The 20,089-nt window shown below is 42.2% G+C and overlaps 1 protein-coding gene across 12 annotated transcripts in view; it reads right to left on the bottom strand.

Moving 5' to 3' along the window:
- The window catches only part of LOC121285315 (fibroblast activation protein, alpha), a 112,223-nt gene that overhangs the window by 58,244 nt on the left and 33,890 nt on the right, over nucleotides 1-20,089 (bottom strand). For 8 of the 12 annotated variants that reach the window (XM_041201773.1, XM_041201774.1, XM_041201776.1 and 5 more), the window contains 6 exons: nucleotides 16,214-16,288; nucleotides 4,952-5,004; nucleotides 4,772-4,844; nucleotides 4,316-4,436; nucleotides 1,891-2,045; nucleotides 350-444 (listed from right to left, as the gene is read on the bottom strand). In XM_041201773.1, the coding sequence (XP_041057707.1) occupies nucleotides 350-444; nucleotides 1,891-2,045; nucleotides 4,316-4,436; nucleotides 4,772-4,844; nucleotides 4,952-5,004; nucleotides 16,214-16,288 (572 nt within the window). The remainder of the gene's footprint in view (nucleotides 1-349; nucleotides 445-1,890; nucleotides 2,046-4,315; nucleotides 4,437-4,771; nucleotides 4,845-4,951; nucleotides 5,005-16,213; nucleotides 16,289-20,089) is intronic. The other 4 variants (XM_041201780.1, XM_041201782.1, XM_041201781.1 and 1 more) reach the window with 1 other exon arrangement.

Below are 20,089 nucleotides of genomic sequence, written 5' to 3'. Positions count from 1 at the left end.
AGTACCTGATTAATTAATGGCAGGTGCGCATCAGGGAACATCGCGCGTCCGCCCACCTAAATATCACGATGGCGCGCAGTGACATTGGGACGCTCACCCGATGTCACCCCACGTCATTTTATGTGTCGACACGCGGGGCCCGTCCCCGCACACCAACCAGAAAATTCTGGCCATAGGGTTCCTCCTTGCCATCACCATGTATCAGCCACTACAGGGAAATGTTCATGTGTGGATAATGTGTAAGGAAGGAAATGAATTTGACTGCTATGCTCATCACAGATAAATAGCTTTCTATATTGATTAAAGAATGAGCTTGGATAGATAACCAGAGAAATGGAAAAAGGAATACCTTGAACTAAATTCTTCTGGGGCTGAAAGTTTCTGAGGCTTTTGGTTCTTGATATCTACAATAAATACCTTCACTGTAGGAGCTTCAGCACCAGCCTAGTTTTAAGACAAAAAAGTATTGTATTGATAACAAATATTGGCCAAAATTTTGCAAATGCTTGTCAGCAATATAGTTCTTTGTTGATGACATATACTTAAAACATGTAGCCATTTTCTACAATACAATTTGTCTATTTTGAAACACTTTTCTCAAGTAACTTATATTTTACAAATATATATCATAATTCAGCTGAGTTTATGATGACATCAAGGGATAAAGAGATAGTGGGGAAAATGGCTTAAAGCTAGATGATCAGCCATGTTCTGTTTTAATGGCAGAGCAAGCTCGACAGGTCAAATGGCCTCCTCCTGCTCCTATTTCCTATGAATATGCCTCATTATGTTGTGTGTCTTATTAAATATTAGTTTCCCAAACGGATGGGGTTAGCCTATATTTTAACTTCTTTGCATAAGAAAGCATCAAAATCTAAGGGGGTGGAATTTTTCTCTTTGAGGTGGAGTTCCAGCATCTGGGGACTTCTGCTTGCCCTTCCATATTGGTCCCAACTCTGACCCATGTTCTAGGTTAAGGCATATCATACACACAGAGGATTCCTGGTACCAAGAGTGTAACCGAGAATACATTGGCAGGGTTACAAAGGAAGAGACACTGAGGGACCTTAAAGGTGCAGAGGTGCCCTGAAGACCAAAACGAAGGCACTCACTGAAAGGGCAGGATTTTGTGGAGGCGGTTAAGGTCTTGGTTGCTGGCTGTAGAGCTGCCTCTTTTCCACAAGGCCGCCACGCCATGTGTCATTCAAGCACTTAACAAGCCAGCAGTGGATCTTCTCCTGGGGTCAAGGACCCCATGGGTGAAAGTTCCCCCTCTCCTCCTCCGCCAGGAGCTGCTGGCCTATCGGAAGCTATTAGCTCTATTAAACAGCGGTGCCACCATCTATAGGCCTTCCCACCACAGACTTAATTGGGGTGGGGACAGGAAGGCCACGAAGTCCATACCTGCAACCCTCCTGCTTGATTAAATGGTCCCCCCACTGCTAACAAACTCACCACAGGAGAAGTGCACAAGATTCCACCCAAATTAGCTGAGACTGAGGCCTTCTGAAGGTAACTGTTCAGTGCTCTGTGGGGAGCACTACAAAACCCTTTCTCTTTATTGGATGATCGGGGCCCAAGCCCAAAGTCCCACTTCTATTTGAATGCGGTGGTTTGTGCAATAGATGTGGGAACGTGGGAGTAGTGTTGGCGATGGGGAGGTGCCGGGAGGTGGAGGCAGTACGTTGTTGGGCAAGTTGCGGCCAGCAGCAGTCCTGGTTAGGGCTGGGAAGGAAAATGCTAGTAGTATTAGAGCTCACTGCCTGAATTTTATAACATTCTCCACAAATGTTGCATGCAATTTTGGCAGGGGGCAGGTTGGAGGAGAATTTCCCCATAATTGTATATATATTAGTTTTGAAAATACAGATACTGGTTTAGGAATTGTACCTTTGGGTATGGAACCTTTATTGTTTCTGGGTACTGTCCATCACCATAAAAAGAATACTCTATAAGTGGAACCTGTGTATCATTGAATTCTGCATAGGCAAAAAACCTTCCATTTGGTGACCACCAGATAGCGTTATTTGAGGATAGCATTTCCTCTGTGGAAAGGAAAAAGATATTACTTTGGTTTCTAATCATTTCCAGCACTACATAAATAATTATAACAACAGAACATGTTTTAATCATCTATCAGCAACTGAGACTTAAATATTGTAGAACTGTGATTGTTAATCACCTAAATAATAGATCAGTTTGAAAGTGTGACCCTGAGCTTCTGGTCATATTTAATTTTAATTTTCCACCTTGCTCCTATCCTAGCTCTCTGCCCTCAGTCTCCTGCAGTGTTCCAATAAAGCTCAAACTGGCCGAAAAGGCTGAATACTTGGATGAAGGGACCGAATGCATGGTTGCTAAATTTGCTGATTACACATTGGAAAGTAAGCTGTGAAGAGGATATAAGGAGTCTGAAGGGGATATAGATAGGTTAATTGAGTGGGCAAAAATTTGGCACATGGTGTACAATGTGGGAAAATGAGAACTTGTCCACTTTGGCAGGAAGAATAGCAAAGCAGCATATTATTTAAATGGAGAGAGCTTGCAGATCTCTATGGTATAGAGGGATCTGGGTTTCTTGGTACATGAATCAGGAAAAGTTAGTATACAGGTACAGCAAGTGATTTGGAAGGCAAAAGGAATGTTGTGGCTTATTGCAAGGGGAATGGAAAATAAAAGTAGGGATGTTTTGCTACAGTAATACAGGGCATTGGTGAGACCAGGAGTACTGTGTACAGTTTTGGTCTCCTTATTTAAGATAGGATATAAATGCTTTACAAGTATTCCGAGAAGCTTCACTTGACTGATGTCTGGGATGGGGGCGTTATCTTATGAGAAAAGGTTGGACAGGCTAGGCCTGTATCCATTAGAGTTTAGAAGTTTGAGAGGTGATTGAATTGAAACATACAAGATCCTGAAGAGACTTGATAGGATGGATGCTGAAATGATGTTTTCCCTTGTGGGAGAGACTAGAACTTGGGGGCACAGTTTAAAAATAAGGGGTCTCCCAATTAAGACGGAGATGAGAAGGAACTTCTTCTCTCAGAGGGTCATGTATCTTTGGAACTCTCTTCTCCAGAGAGTGCTGGAGGCAGGGTCACTGAATATTTTTAAGGCAGAGATTCTTGACTAACAAGGGTTTCAAAGGTTATCGAGTGTAGGTGGAATGTAGAGTTGAGGCCACAATCAGATCAGCCATGTTCTTATTTAATGGCAGAACAGGTTCGAGGGGCCGAATGGTCTACTCCTGCTCCTAATTTGTATGTTCATATAAGCTTGAGCACCTCATCTTTTGATTAGGCACTTACAGCCTGCAGGACTTAACAATTAGTTCAACAATTTCAGATTATAATCTTTGCCCCATTTTGTTTCCTCCTTTTTCTTTATTGGCTTTGGTTTTTCTCTCTCATTTTGTGCTTTGATGCAGCAACTGTTCATCATTCTGCCATTCACATCTCCTCCGGATACATTTTTTGTTCCTTTGCTTGTCTCCTTTTCCCTATTGTTCTCTCCCCACAGCCCCCCGCCCCCCCCCCACCCACCCCCCACCCCCACTGTCACTTGCCCAAAACCTATTACAAAGACAAACTGTTTAACTAATTTGGTTGAGGTTTTTGATGAGTTAACAGAGAGGGTGGTGAGGGTAATATAGGGTTGCCAACTCTGATTGGACATACTCTAGGAGACATCAGCGAGAGGGATGTCATGGACAACCAGAGGTGTGGCAGGAGTGGAAAAATACAATACAAAGTTAAAGGTCCAATCCTAATGTGGGTGCAAGAGCAGAGCAACATGAGGATAGGTGTGCACAAATCATTTAAGGTGACAAGGCCGATTCAGAAAGTCTTTAATAAGGCACATGGGATCCCAGGTTTTATAAATAGAAGCATAGAATACAAAAACATTATGGTGAATATTTTTAAGGCACTGTTTCAGCCTCAACTGGAGTATTCTGTCCAATTCTGGGAACCACATTTTACATTGGATGTGAAGGATGTAGAGAGGGTGCACTAAAAGTTCCTGAGAATAGGCTGGTTGCCCAAACCCCATCCTGCCTCTGTTAAAATTAAAAGTGAGTGGGTTCGAGGCAAGCTGGGTTCGTTTGGGTTTGATATTTTTTACATTTTAACTTCCCACTTGACCCAAACCCATGTATTCTGGAGGTTAAAATTACCACCTGCATCTCAGGGTGGATCATCACTAATCAATCTAAGCAAGAAAAGAGAAGAGAAAGGAGCAGGAAACTTCTAATAAGGCAAACAAAACAGTTGCAGGGAACTAAATATGTACTAACTAGTCATATACGTTAGCTTACCTTCATAAATCCAGTCAGGAATCCCATTGTAAATTTTATTTTTCTCTCCGTTGTCTGTTACATTTACAACTTGGCTTGTGGGATTAGTTTTAAAGTAAATATTGTTATTCCAAACATAAACCTAAAGGGAGGAAAACAATCATGCTAAAATGTTGTTTAGAAGTTCTCTCAATGCTTTGGGCAATAAATAATTCACAAATCTACCCTGATTCCAGCATCTGGTCCAAAAATCCATCAAAAATACCAGAAGTGGAAACTTGGAGCAAACTTGCAAATAATTCCAAATTTGATCTTTTTATTAATACACATATCATGAAATGTCTTATGTTACAAATTTTTAACATATTTAACACAGCACCAGTTTCCAAACTGTTCCATCTAAATGCTTAATTTTAATTATTATTAAAGATGCACACATTCAACTTTGATTCACATAGTTAAATACATTCAACTAACCAAGGCGTGACCCACTGGAGCCCATGCTATGTATTGGATTTCTTGAGGGAGACTTGTGCTGGTAACAAATTCTCTATGGAAGAAAAGATTTTAAAAATAGAAAATTAACATATTTTTGTGTGAAGTACAAATAATAATAAAGAAAACAATGCTTAATATCTTTATTCAAAAATTACTAACCGAGAATTCAAATCATAAATAGAATATGAGGCTGTAAAAGAATGTCTCCATAGCTGTGAAGAAATTAAGGGAAAGCATCAGTATACAACAACTTTTATTATAAAGTACTTTTAATGTAGTAAAATGTTTTTAAGCCATATCACAAGAGCTTAATCAGACAATGATTTACATCGAGCCAAAGAAGGAAGAGGTAACTAAAAGCATGTTCAGGAAAGCATCAAACTTAAGGAAAAGGTGTACAACTCCACAAAAATGCATGGCAGAACAGATGATTGGACAGAGTATAAATAACAACAGAGAATGAATAAGAGGTTAATCAGGAGAAAGAGATTAGAGTATGAGAGGACGCTAGCTAGAAATGTAAAAATGGATAGCAAGAGTTTCTACATGTATTTAAAAAGGAAAAGAGTAAGTAAAGTGAGTGTTGAGCCTCTAGAGAGTGACAGTGGGGAGTTAATAGTAGATAATAAGGAGATGGTGGAAGAAATGAACAAATGTTTTGCTTCTGTGTTCACTATAGATGATACAGAAACATTCCAGTAATAGCTACAAATCAGGAAGTGAATGGGAGAAAGGAACTTGGTGAAATTGAAATCACTAGGGAAACAGTACTGAGCAAATTGATGGAGCTGCAGGCTGGCAAGTCTCTGGGTCCCAATGGACTACATCCTAGGGTATTAAAAGAGGTGGCTAGTGAGGTAGTTGATGCACTGGCGTTAATTTTCCAAAATTCACGAGATTCTGGAAAAGTCCCATCAGGTTGGAAAGTAGCAAATATAAGCCCTTTATTCAAGAAGGGAGGGAGACAGAAAATAGGAAGCTATAGGGCAGTTAGCTTGATGTCTGTCATGGGGAAATTAATTAGAATTGATCATTAAGGAGATTAGAGCTCAAGGCAATAGGGAAGAGTTAGCATGGTTTTGTGATAGGAAACCAAAGTTTAACCAATTTATTAGAGTTTTTTGAAGGAGTAACATGCACAACGGATAAAGGGGAGCCTTTAGACGCATTGTACTTGGATTCCAGAATGCATTTGATAAGGTGCCACATCAAAGATTATTACGGAAAATAAAACTATATGGTGTAGTGGGTAACATATTAGCATGGATAGAATAGTTGCTGGCTGGCAGAAAGCAGAGAGTATGTATAAATGGGTCTTCTGATTGGCAAGATGTGCCAAGTGGTGTCACATGGGGGTTCTGCACTGGGGCCTCAACTCTTTACAATTTACATCAATGACTTAGATGAAGGAAGTGAAGACATGGTAGCTAAATTTGCAGATGACACAAAGAGAGGTAGGAAAGTATGTTGTGAAGAGGGCATGAAGAGGTTGTAGATGGATATAGATAGGTTGAGTGAGTGGGCAAAGATCTGGCAAATTGAGTTTAATATGGAAAAATGTGAATTTGTTCACTTTAGCAGGAAAAACAAAAAACCAGATCATTACTTAAATGGAGAATGGCTGCATAATTCTGAGGTGCAGAGAGATCTAGATGTTCTAGTATAAGTCACAAAAGTTAGTGTGCAGGTACAACAAGTAATTAAGAAGGCTAATGGAATGCTATCCTTTATTATGAGGGGGGTTCAGCATAAAAGTAAGGATGTTAGACCTCAGTTATACAGGGCATTGATGAGACCACACCTTGAATACTGTGTGCAGTTTTGGTCTCCTTATTTAAGGAAGGATATAAATGCATTGGAGGCAGTTCAAAAGAGATTTACTTGGAATTCATACCTGGAATGAGTGGGTTATCTTATGAGGAAAGGTTGGACAGACTGGGATTCTTGCCATTGGAGTTTAGAAGAGTGAGGGGTGATTTAATTGAAGTATACAAGATCCTGAATGGCTTTGACAAGGTAGACATCAAAAGAATATTTCCTCTTGTGGGTGAGCCAAAAATAGGGGGCACTGTTAAAATTAGGGGTCGCCCTTTTAGGATAGAAATGAGGAGAATGTTTCTCTCTCAGAGGGTTGTGTCACTGGAATTCTCTGCCTCGGAAGGCAGTGGAGGTGGGGTCATTGAATATTTTTAAGGCAGAGGTAGACAGATTCTTGTCAGGCAAGGAAATCAAGGGATTATTGGGGTTAGATGGGAATGTGGAAATCGAAACACAAGACGATCAGCTGTGATCTTATTGAATGGTGGAGCAGGCTTGAGGGGCAGAATGGTCTACTCCTGTTCCTGTTCCTATTTCTTAATTTCTTATGTTCTTGGTCAAAGACATAGGTTTTAAGGAACATGTTAAAGAAGCATAGAGAGGCTGAGAAGTTAGTGGAAGGAATTTCAGAACTTAACAGATCAGATTGAAGGCACAGCCATCAGTGGTGGACAAAGTGGGTATATACATGAACCATAGTTGGAGGAATGCAGAGTTCTCAGAGGATTGTAGCATTGGAGAATGGAGAGGCCAGGCCATGAAGTAGTATGAACATGAGGATAAGAATTTTCAAATCGGTGCTTTGGTGAACTGGGAGCCAATGTAGATCAATGACCATAGGGGTGATTGATAAGCAAGATCAGCAGGTGTGGGCTAGGATGAGCTCCAGTATGTGGAGGTTGGAAATGAGAGGCCAGCCAGGAGAGCATTGGAATAGTTGAATCTGGAGGTAACAAAAGCATGGATGAGGGTTTCAGCAGGAGGTGGGCCGGGTGGAGCTAGGTAATGTTATGGAGTTGGTAGTAAGTCATCTTTATGATAAAATGGATACAGAGTTGGAAGCTCAGCTTGGGGTCAGATAGGATGCTAAGATTGCGAACGGTCTTGATCAATCTAAGGCAAGGACCAGGGAGAGGGATGGAATTGGGGGTGAGGGAATGGAGTTTGTAGTGAAGGTCGAAGATAATGACTTCCGTTTTTTCAATATTTAACTGGAGGAAATTTCTGCTCACCCAGGACAGGATGTAGGACAAGCAGTCTGAAACACAGAAGGATAGAGTATCAAATATGTATAGATGAAACCTGATGTGTTTTTCGATAATGTTGCTGAGGGATATTACGTAGGTAAGAAATAGGAGGGGAATAATGATAGATCTTTAAGCGACATGAGATGCAGAGGTGGAAATGGGAACTATTACAGGAGATTTTCTGGCAGTTGATCATACACAGGAAGGACTTGAGTTCCATTATATTGGATGGTGATGATTCAACTTTTATTGCCTGAACTTTATCTTCTACCGGATGCAAACCCATGACATTCACTCTGTGACCTAGCTAAGTGACTTCAGCTGCTTGAAATATGCAATGTTCCTTCTTTAACCATACACCAGCTTCTATGAACCTTCTTAGCACCTCCTCCAGGTTGGTCAAGTGCTGATAACATCATCCAAATATACTACCACTGTGGGAGTCCGTGCAAAAGACTCTCCATTGTTTTCTGGAAAAGAGTGCATGCTGAAGATACTCCAAAAGGTAGTTGGGCGTATTGATGCACGTGAATAGTCATGTATTCTCTTGAAATGCTATTTAGTTCTAGTTGTTGATTGGCATAGCTCATATCCAATTTCATGTAGGATTTGCCTCCAGCCAAATTGACGTATAAGTCCTCGATCCTTGGAATGGGGTACTTGTCTAGTTTTGCTGCCTTTTTTCAGTCAATTTATAGTCTCCAGAGATGTGTATGGTGTGGTCAGACTTAATCATAGAATCATAGAGGACCACAGCACAGAAAAAGGCCTTTCAGCCCATCAAGTCTGCGCTGGTCAAACAAGCACCATTTTCCAGCACCAGGCCCATAGCCTTGTATCCCATGGCATCACAAGTGCACATCCAAATATTTCTTAAATGAGGGTTTCTGCTTCTACCACCCTTTCAGGCAGTGAGTTCCAGATTCCAACCAGCCTCTGGGTGAAAAAAATTCTTCCTCACCTCCCCTCTAAACCTCCTGCCCCTTACCTTAAATCTATGCCCCCTGATTATTGATCCCTCTACTGAGGGGAAAAGTTCCTTCCTGTCTACCCTATCTACGCCCTTCATAATTTTATACACCTCAATCATGTCCCCCTCAATCTCCTCTGCTCCAGGGAAAATAACCCCATTCTATCCAATCTCTCCTCACAACCCAAACTCTCCATCCCAGGCAACATCCTGGTAAATCTCCTCTGCAGTCTCTAGTGCAATCACATTCTTCCTATAATGTGGATTCCAGAACTGCACACAATACTCTAGTTGTGGCCTAACCAGCGTTTTATACAGTTCCAGCATAACCTTCCTGCTCTTATATTCTATGCCTCGGCTAATAAAGGCAAGTATCTCATATTCCTTCTTAACCACCTTATCTACCTGTTCCGCTACCTTAAGGGACCGGTGGATATGCACATCAAGGTCTCTCTGATCCTTGGGACTCCCCAGGGTCCTACCATTCATCATGTATTCCCGTGCCTCGTTTGTCCTGCCCAAGTGCATCACCCCACATTTATCCAGATTAAATTCCATTTGTCACTGATCAGACCATCTGACCAGCCTGTCTATATCCTCCTGTAATCTAAGGCTATCCTCCTCACTATTTACCACCCCACCAATTTTTGTGTCATCCGCGAATTTACTGATCAGCCCTCCTACATTCAAGTCTAAATCATTTATATATATATACCACAAACAGCAAGGGACCCAATACCTATCCCTGTGGAACCCCACTGGACACAGGCATCCAGTCACAAAAACACCCCTCGACCATCACTCTCTGCCTCCTGTCACTAGATCAAATTTGCCAAATTGCCTTGGATCCCATGGGCTCTTACCTTTGTTATCAGACTCCCATGCAGGACCTTATCAAAAGCCTTGTTGAAGCCCAAGTAAACTATATCAAATGCATTGCCCTCATCTACACACCTGGTCACCTCTTCAAAAAGTTCAATCGAATTTGGTCAGACATGACCTCCCCTTAACAAAACCATGCTGATTGTCCTTGATTAATCCCTTCCTCTCCAAGTGTAGATTAATTCTGTCCCTCAGAATTGCTACCAATAGTTTTCCCACCACTGAGGTTAGACTGACTGGCCTGTAATTCCCTGGTTTATCCCTTCTTCCCTTCTTGAATAACAGTACCACGTTGGCTGTCCTCCAGTCCTCTGGCACCTCTCCTGTGGCCAGAGAGGTAATGAAAATTATTGCCCAGGCCCCTGCTATCTCCTCCCTTGCCTCATTCAACAGCCTGGGATACATTTCATCCGGGCCTGAAGATTTATCTACTTTTAAGCCTGCCAGACCACTTAGAACCTCCTACCTTTCTATGCTAATTTATTTAATTATATCACAGTCCTTCTGCCTAATTTTCATACCCACGTCATCCCTCTCACTTGTGAACACCGACACAAAATATTCATTTGGAACCCAAAATATGCCCTTCATCTCCACACACAAATTACCACTGTGGTCCTTAATGGGCCCTACTCTTTCCCTAGTTATCCTCTCACTCTTAATGTTCTTGTAAAATAACTTTGGATTTTCCTTTATTTTACCTGCCAACGTTTTTTCATGCCCCTTTTTGCTCTCCTAATTTCCTTTTTAAATTACCCCCTACACATTCTATATTCCTCTAGGGCTTCTGCTGTTTTGAGCCCTTGGTATCTGCCATAAGCCTCCCTTATTCTCTTTATCCATTCCTGTATATCCCTCAATATCCAGAGTTCCTTGGGTTTGTTGGTCCCACTCTTTATCTTTACTGGAATATGTTGGCCCTGTACTCTCCCTATTTCCTTCTTGGCTGAGTCCCACTGCTCTGATGCAGATTTGCCTAAAAGTAGCTGTTCCCAGTCCACTCTGACCAAATCCTATCTGATCTCATTAAAATCGGCCTTCCCCCAATTTAGAACTCTGATTTCTGGCCCATCCTTGTCCTTTTCCATAACAAACTTGAATCTAACGGAATTATGATCACTATCTGCAAAATGCTACCCCACTGATACCTCTACCGCTTGCCCGGCTTCATTCCCTAAAATTAAGTCCAGGACCACCCCCCCTTTCTACATACTGGCTTAAAAAGCTCTTCTGGATGCACCTTAAGAATTCCACTGCCTCTAAACCTATCATACTATGATAAACCCAGTTAATGTGGGGGAAGTTGAAATTCCCCACTATTACTACCCCATTATTTTTACACTTCTCTGAAATTTGCCTACATATCTGCTCTTCTATTTCTCTCTGACTGTTTGGGGGCCTATAGTACACTCTCAGCAATGTGATTGCTCCTTTTCTGTTTTTAAGTTTTACCCATATGGCTTCATTTGAGGAGCCTTCTAAGATGTTATCCCTGCTGTAATTGATTCCTTGATCAATATTGTGATAGCCCCTCCTCTTTTACCTCCTTCCCTGTCTCACCTGAAGATCCTATATCCTGGACTATTGAGCTGCCAATCCTGCCCCTCTCTCAACCATGACTCTGTGACAGCAATGACATCATACTTCCATGTGCTAATTTGTGCCCTCAACTCACTAGCCTTATTCATCAGACTCCTTGCATTAAAATAAATACCATCCAACCTTGCCAAACACCTTTGTACCTTAACTGGCTTATAATTCTTATGCCTTCCAGACTCACTTGCTCTCTCTTCTAATTTTGGCTGTGCATCTCCCCCTGCTGAACCTCTTCCCAGGATCCCACCCCCCTGCCAAGTTAGTTTAAACCTTCCCCAACAGCACAAGCAAACCTCGTTGCAAGGATATTGGTCCCATTCTGGTTCAGGTGCAACCCCTCCACCTTCGACAGGTTGTACCACCCCCAGAAATGGTCCCAATGTCCCAGAAATCTAAAGCCTCCCTCCTGCACTATCTCTCCAGCCATACATTCATCTGAACAAACTCCTATTTCTATACTCACTAGCGCGTGGCACTGGAAGTAATCCGGAGATTACTACCTTTGAGGTCCTGTTTTTTAATCTGCTTCCCAGCTCCCTAAATCCTGCTTGCAGGACGTCATCCCATTTTCTACCTATCTCAATGGTGCCAATATGTAACACGATCTCTGTTTGTTTGCCCTCCCCCTTTAGAATGCCCTGCAGCCATTCAGTGGCATCCTTGATCCTGGCAGCGGCGAGGTAACATACCATCCTGGAGTCACATCTATGGCTGCAGAAACGCCTGTCTGAAACGCCTTACTATTGAATCTCCTACCACTATTGCTCTTTCCCTCTTTTTCCTCCGACCCTGTGCAGCTGAGCCACTCACAGTGCCATGAGTGTGGCTGCACTCCCCAGAGGAACCATCACTCTCACCATTTTCCAACACAGAAAAATGGTTCTCAAGCGAGATACACCCTGGGGATTTCCTGACTACCTGCTTGATACCTTTCTTCTGACTGATGGTCACCCATTCTCTCTTTGTCTGCTCTTCCATAAGCTGTGGGCTGACCACATCTAAAAACGTACTATCCACAAAACTGTCAGCCTCGCGGATGCGCCTCAGAGCCTCCAGCTGTCACTCAAGCTCCAAAACTCAGAGCCCAAGTAGCTGCAGCTGGTGGCACTTCCTGCATCTTGGAGGAGCATCTTGGACTTCCCACATGCTGCAAGCGGTACAAAACACAGGACTGAGCTGCCCTGCCGTGCCTGTAGTTGAAAACAAAAACCCTTGCTTTAAGTTAAATACAGTAAAAAAAATTAAATTATTTATGTACTTTAAATAAAAACTAGAACCCTTACCTTTCCTTAGCTTAATCTACTTTAAACTGAGAAAAAACTGGAGAAAAACACCTACCCAGTACTCACCAATCAGCTCTCAGCTTTGTGCTGATAACACTTTTTAAAGCTTCCCCCTTGTATTGGTTCTGAACTCTGCGCCGCTCTCTCACGCTATCTTGTGATGTCACCACTGGAACTATGGATGCGGCCCACTCTGAGAATTGAACAGGTTGGATGATGCCCAGCATTTCTAACCTTCACAGCTTAGTTGATGCACCAATATCCGCTTCCATGATCAGTGGCTTCTCATTAACTTGTATTGTCACAGAAATAGGATCGGTCTTCATAACAGTCACATTATATAAGGCGCAAACATCAGGAGCAGCAGCTTCAGCCATTATTGCACCCATTTCTTCTATCATATTTGTTTGCTGTTTTGCAGACTGCTTCAACTTTGTCCGGCACTGCCTAACCATGTGACCCTTCTTATGATAGTAATAGCATTCTCCGTCTTTGACTTTACAGGTATCTGTTCCGTGGTCACCCCCACATCGATAGCGTCTTGAAACCAATAATGAAGTGTTTCTGTTCGGCTTCTTTATGTTTCTCACTGTGGCCATTGAATCACACTTTAATTCTGCAGATCTGGCTTTTGTGCCATGCTCGGTAGCAGGTTCCCGCCCAACTTGAAGTATGGCACCATTATCCATGTGTTGCAAAGCCTGCGAGTCTCTTGCAGCACTTTTCACGGTGAAGGGGATTTCTAGAGTTTGTTTAAAATCAATTTTGCCTCAGCAAACAATCAGCGCTGAATGGCATTGTCCTTGACTCTCCATACCAATCGGTCCCACAGCATATAATTTAAAATGTCTCCGCAGTTGCAGTATTCTGTTAACTGCTTGAGGTTCACTAAATAGGCTGTGATGGGGCTTGAACTCTTGAATTGAATTTAAAGCACTGCATTATCACGGATGGCTTCAGCTGGAAGTGTGTTTCCACTAAGTCCACTAACTCGCTATATGACTTGGAATTGGGTGTGCTTGGTGCAGTCAGGTTACAAATCAAGTTATATGTTATAGTACTGCATTCACTTAAGAGAATCACTTTCCTCTTTTCTTCAGTGGTTATTTCATTTACTACAAAGTAAAATCCGAGGCGCTCAACACACTGTCTCCAATCTTCAATATTAGTATCATATGGATCAACTCTTCCAAACAGCAGCATGACTAGTGAGCAATGTGTCTTTAAAATTCAATTTATTCACAGCAACAGGGCGAGGTGCAGAGTCAAAGTTGATTTTACCTCATCACTAAATGTGATGACTCTATAGAGCGGACTGGTTTCGTCAAGAAACAGTTAAACTTTATTACAGAGACATTTTTAGTGCTTGGACGCTTGACCTTCCATTGGAGAAGCCCTGTCCCGCAGATTACCTGCACTAAGAGCTCATTGGTCAGAGCCACAGGACTTGTGATTGGCAGGAGGAAGTGACTATACATCCAGCTACCACAGAAAGAGTATCACATTAAGTGCCACTCAGGCACTTGACAGCATCAGGCCTTTTCCAGGATCAAGGACCCCAGGAACAGAAATCTTGCAAGTCAATCTGATGTTGACAGCTCTATTGAACAGCAGCACTACCTGGAAGGTGATGGTTGCTGCCAGTATGATACCCATCAGAGGTTTTGGCTAGATTTAATGGAGGCAAAGGGTGTCTTGCCTGTCAGCTGGAGAGCCAGCGGGGACATTGTCTCACCTCATTTAGGGAAGGCACGCCAAATAAACTGCCAGTCAAGCACTTAACTAGACAGCAGTGGGCCTGCTCCAGGATCAAGGACCCTTGGGGCAGAAGTCACAGAGTCACGTCTGCTGGGAACTGCCAGCCAACCAGAGGATGGCAGCTCTATTCAGTAGCAGCACCACCGGGGAAGCCCCCTCCCCCCTCAACCGCCCCAGCCCCAACTACCCTCCCCCCTCAACCGCCCAACCCCCAAACCATCCTACCCCCCCAACTGCCCCACCCCCCAACTCCCCCCCCACTCCCACACCTAGGATCCATGGTAGACCACAGAACATAGGTGAGTGATGGTGAGGGTAGGAAGGTGGGTTGGGGGGGGTGGGGTGGCCACGCGGGGAAAGAGGGTGGTTGCCCTCAAACCCACCACGGGAAAAGAAATTAAGCTCAATCCCTATGGTTGTCACTGGATTCCAGGCCACAGGTGAGTGATGTCAGGAAACAGATCAAGGGGTGGGGGTCATGGGGTCAGCACCAAGGGCAGGGGAGGGTGGTGCTCAATGGGACCACCCCCCTTTCCTAATACTAGGTCCCTTGATCAGGTACTGAGTATCTTTGAATGACGGATGACACCCCCGCCACCCCGCGCCCCACGCTGGGAGCTTGCAAGCAGTCCTGCAGGGATTTCATTGTTGAGGTGGAGGTGGGAAGACAGTGTGGTCTCTACCCAGCACCGTCCTCCCAACTAAATTCCCCGACCACCTCCCACCCCCCACCCTACCAACTCCATCACCAAACTCGCCATGGGGGAGTGCATTAAATTCCACAGAGTGGAAAATCTAACCATGTATATTAAAATCCCTGGAGGGGTGGAGGAAATTGCTACATTACGCTCCAAAATTAATGGAAAACTCTAAAGTCAGGCTTCCTTAACAGAAAGACTCACTGTGAAAGTGTCTAATTCCACCTGAAACATTAATTATGGTGGTGCTTTAACAGGCTATTGCAAACTAAAAAGACGTTTCATGTAAAATTTGATGGAAAACCTATTGTTGGCATTCTATCTTGGCCATGGGAGTTAGCAGGAAGTTACACAGTGTGCAGGTATATGCTAACTCTTACCACAAGCATAACCTGTCAATGAAAGGTCATAATTTTGCACAATAAATCAAATTTTCACTTAATGGTAACTGACAAATGCCAGCCTTCAATTACACTTAAATTTTAGGCTACTCCCAGGGCAGCTTGATCTGCTGCACACCAAAGCTTAACTGTTAACCCAACCTCAGGACATGGGCTTCCCCTTGAGAAAGGTTCAATAGGTTCAAGTGATCTTCCCCCAATCCCATCCATCTTGAGTATGCCCCTGCCAGAAATTTCCTGCTTCGGTTATTTCTGCATTTTCCTGATCTGCTGTCAGTGGTTTTCCCAGCAGGTGATCGATGTTTTTTGCATGCTCTGCTTGGACTAGCTCATGGAATAGGGATGTCTTGTATTTTTTAATTCACCAGATAATGGATTTCATATTGAAACCGAGACTTCAGAAATGCTAAATCTGCTTAATCATTTTGGGCAAAATGATGACACAAAATCATTTTTGTTGCACAATTTCATTTGACTAGATGGAATTTATTCTTCAGTTCATGATTCTAAGAGGGAATATAAATTTGACAATAAAATTAAAAGATATATTTGTCAGGAATTAAAACTTTTGCTAATTACATCATTAGTAATGGAAGTGTTGTCAGACCACTGGGATATAGAGGATGTGTCATTAGCCCTGCAATACGATAAGGTTCCTACAAAAAGTTTCCTTTTCATATATGATTCACAAATAGCAAGCTTGATGCATTCAATACTTTTGCTCTCATTAAAACAATGATAAATATTACTTAAAATGCCAAATCTTACCTTTGAATAATTACTTTCCAGAAGAACAAACTTTTCATCAGCTGAGACCACATAATAACCAGCTCCCACCTCATCCTATATATTGAAGGTTAAAGGTAAAATTAAAACATAAGAAGTCTACCTTGCCTTTTATTTTAAAACTGTTTTATTTCACCAGCACAGTCTGCAAAGATGCTAGATTTTGTGAGCAGACATTCAAACATTATAAAACCAATTGTATCAAAAACTGAAAACTATATTTGTTAGTATACCCAACACAACCAGTGAGATATACCTACAGTCACATATGGTTACCTTAATTCAGGTCATTTAACCCAATATTTGTTAACAGGTTTATATCTACAGCAACAACTTATGTTCATATAGCACCTTTCATGTAATAAAACATCAAGGTGCTTCCAATAAGCATTATAAAACAAATTTTAACACTGAACCACATTATTATAGCAGATGATCAAAAGCTTGGTCCTGAAGTACATTTTAAGGAGTGTCTTAAGGAAAGAGGGGGAAGTAGAGAGGCAGAGATGTTTAGGAAGGGAATTCCAGAGCCTAGTGCAGTGGTAGCTGAAGGCACAGACAACAAGGGTGAAGCAATTAAAATTGCAGATACTCAGGGTGAAAGGTCAATGGAATTTGGTGTGAGTTAGGACATGAGCAGCAGAGTTTTGGATGACCTTAAGTTTACGGAGGCTAGAACATGGGAGGTGTGCAGCGGGATGTTGGTGGTGGTGGTGGTGGTGGGGGGTTGGGGGGACGGTGGTTGGGTGGTATCATAAACCTACCTGTGGACACTGATGCTCTGTCTTAGATGATGTTGCTGAGTAGCAGCTTGTACATGATAAATAGGGTGGAATCAAGGACCTATCCTTGGCTGACATCAAAGGTAAAGGTGCGGGAGTGGAAAGAGACACCATTGCAAATGATTCTCTGGTTACAATTAGGCAGATAAGAATAAAGTAAGCAAGAGAAGTCCTACCAGTTGGACAATGATGAAAAGATTTTCTCGGAGGATGGTGTGGTGAACGATGTTGAAGAATGCAAACACGTCAAGAAGGATAGGATGAGGAGGCATAGTTTACCTCTGTCAAAGTCACATGCAATATCATGTGTGTTTTTGATAAGAGCTGCTTTAATACTGCGGCAGAGCATAAACCTGATTGGAGGGATTCACACATGGAATTCTGGGAAAGATGGGTGTGGATTTGGAAGGCAACAACACGTTCAAGGTTTAAAAAAATTATGTGAACATAAAATTGTGGGGCGCTTCAGGTAAGATGAAGACTTACTGGGACAACTAGTGTCACAAAATTAGTGTAATAGGAAAATGTGAAACACAGCAGATCTGGCAGCATCTGAGAAACAGAGTTAATGTTAATTTTGTTTTTCTCCACAGATGCTGACAGACCTACTGAATATTTCCAGCATTTTCTGTCCTTATTTCAGATTTTCAGCTTCCACAGTATTTTGCTTTTGGATCACAAAATTAGGGTACATAATGCAAGCAAGGTGTATTTTGTAGCAAAGAAAATTGTTTTATTTTCAGAAGGGTTCATTTGGTATAAGCCTTATTATAACTACCAATTTCATTTAAACTGGTTATTCACTGGTAGTTGAGGTTTTCTTGCTAGCGGCACTGACAATTTGAAACAAGAACAGGAAACTTGAGGGGATGCATCATTTTCTAATTTGTAGCTGACAAGTTCGTTTTCTTTTACTTTTCGTACCATTTTACCTTCAATTTACTTCTGTTGCATTCATTTTTATAGTTTAGGGCTGATTTTTTTTTGTATTACAAGATTTTTGTTTACAACTTCTTTTCTAAAACATCACACTTCCAGGTAGTGTCTCTTGTTGCAGCCAAAGCAGCTTAGATAGAAACTCTGCTGTGGTTGGGAGGGTAGCGTGTGCCAACTGGAATGGGTCGACAATGGTGCTCTTAGATTTGTGAGAGGAAGAATAACTTTTGATGGGCAAAACAGCTGGGGCTACACTTTGTGTTGTTTAGGCACCAATCCTCACCACAGGTCCAATATTTGCTTGCTGCTAATCCTCAGATTTTCTTTCTTGCCCCAATATTTAATACTCTTACTTCTATTTTACCATGTACTTTTTATCTTCTGCACCCAGCTCTGAATCCTGAGCAAATGCAGACAAATATGTCTAATCCTTGTGGACTTTCTAACAGTTGTGGTGGGTTCCTCCAACATGGAAAAGAAACTCAACACTATATCTTTAAAAACTTTATCCTTTTTGCTTTTTTTTTTATTTTTAAACTAGACTTTTTCTCCAGAAGAAAAGAATTCTCTTTTCAGTTTCTGGGATGTCACATCTGGTTATGCCTAGGGAGCCACTAACGTATCACCTGGGACTGTTCAGACCAATTTCAAAGGGAGCTACTGGAATTCCATTTTCATTTGATAAGCCAACCTTGCTAGCGGAATCAGTGGGTCTACTGAGACAATGGCTTCACAAATGCCAGACCCCCAACATAAATGGCGCTCCTTTCAATGCATAATGGCTGAGACATTATCGCTACTGAAAATAAAGTCAATTCCGGGTGTAAAAACACACAAATTAAGAGTAGGAGTAGGCCACTCAGCCCCTCAAGCCTGCTCCGCCATTCAATAAGATCACAGCTGATCTGATTGTAATCTCCCACCTACCCCCAATAACCTTTCGACCCCTTGTTAATCAAGAATCTATCTCTGCCTTAAAAATATTCAAAGACTTTGCTTCCACTAGCTTCTGATGGCGTTCCAAAGATTCACAACCCTCTGACAGAAAACATTTTCTGCTCATCTGTTTTAAATAGGCAAACCCTTATTTTTAAACAATGACCCCTAGTTCGAGGTTCTCCCACAAGAGGAAGTATTTTCTCCACTCCCAACCTGTAAATACCCCTCAGGATGTTTATCCAGAAATTGGATAAACATCCCTTTCGAAGTCATTGTGGAAGAGGAAGGTCACATGACCCAAGACTCTGGCCCTTGCGACAGTTTAATATTACCTTTCTGGGCTGCACACCCAGTTTGCAGTTTTACCATCAGAGTTGCAAGCCACAAAGAAGCCAGCTCTCTCCAGGCAGGACAATGAGCCCATCTAACCTGGCTCTGTTGTAAGATTTCATACCATTGCCTAAAGAGCCGATTCAATCTCTGCGTGCCTACTTCATCTTCTAACGTCAACACCACCTGAAAAGTGAATCTTAAAACACTGGTCTCCAGCCAGCCAAATTCGAAACACCTACATGAAAGAACTCCTCATTGGACTCTGACTTTGGGTCTCTGGAACCCACATGAACAACTATTCAGTTTTCCTGTGGTCATTGTACTGTAAAGCTGCTTTTCTCTATTCCCCCTTTACTGTGGGAATGCAGAGTGGGGTGTTGTGGGCACTCTTTTTAGGAATTTTGAATGTGTGAAATAAACTAACCTTCTGAGTTAATCCCAACTTGAGTTTGCTGTGGATTATTGTTAAAATTGGATCACACAAAAATCAAGGGGTTAGGAAAAAATACACCACCACTTATTCTTTAAAACAAACTAATTCAAAATGCCTTCTGTTTATAGACAGTACTGCTTGAACTGACCCCCTCCTGCTTGTAACACATCCATTGTTTCAACTGTTATGTAGGCAGGGTGGTAGACTTTCTATCAAGAAGCAAGGAAGCCTGTGTATGCCCACCAGAGCCTGTTTAGTTTTTATTTGACAGGTACTCAACCTGGAAGTCAACCTGATTGATTAGTTTAACTTCCACTCAGACAGGGAGCATTCCAGATCAGGCTGCAGTGAGTACAAGTTACCTGCTCCTGAGAGAAAGAGTCTGGGAGGGAGTCTTATTCCCAACCTAGGTATTGATCTAATATGGAAGCACTT

This window comes from Carcharodon carcharias, chromosome 12, assembly GCF_017639515.1.
Source record: "Carcharodon carcharias isolate sCarCar2 chromosome 12, sCarCar2.pri, whole genome shotgun sequence".
In the NCBI taxonomy this organism is placed as follows: domain Eukaryota; kingdom Metazoa; phylum Chordata; class Chondrichthyes; order Lamniformes; family Lamnidae; genus Carcharodon; species Carcharodon carcharias.
This window is presented reverse-complemented; position numbering and strand designations above follow the sequence as displayed.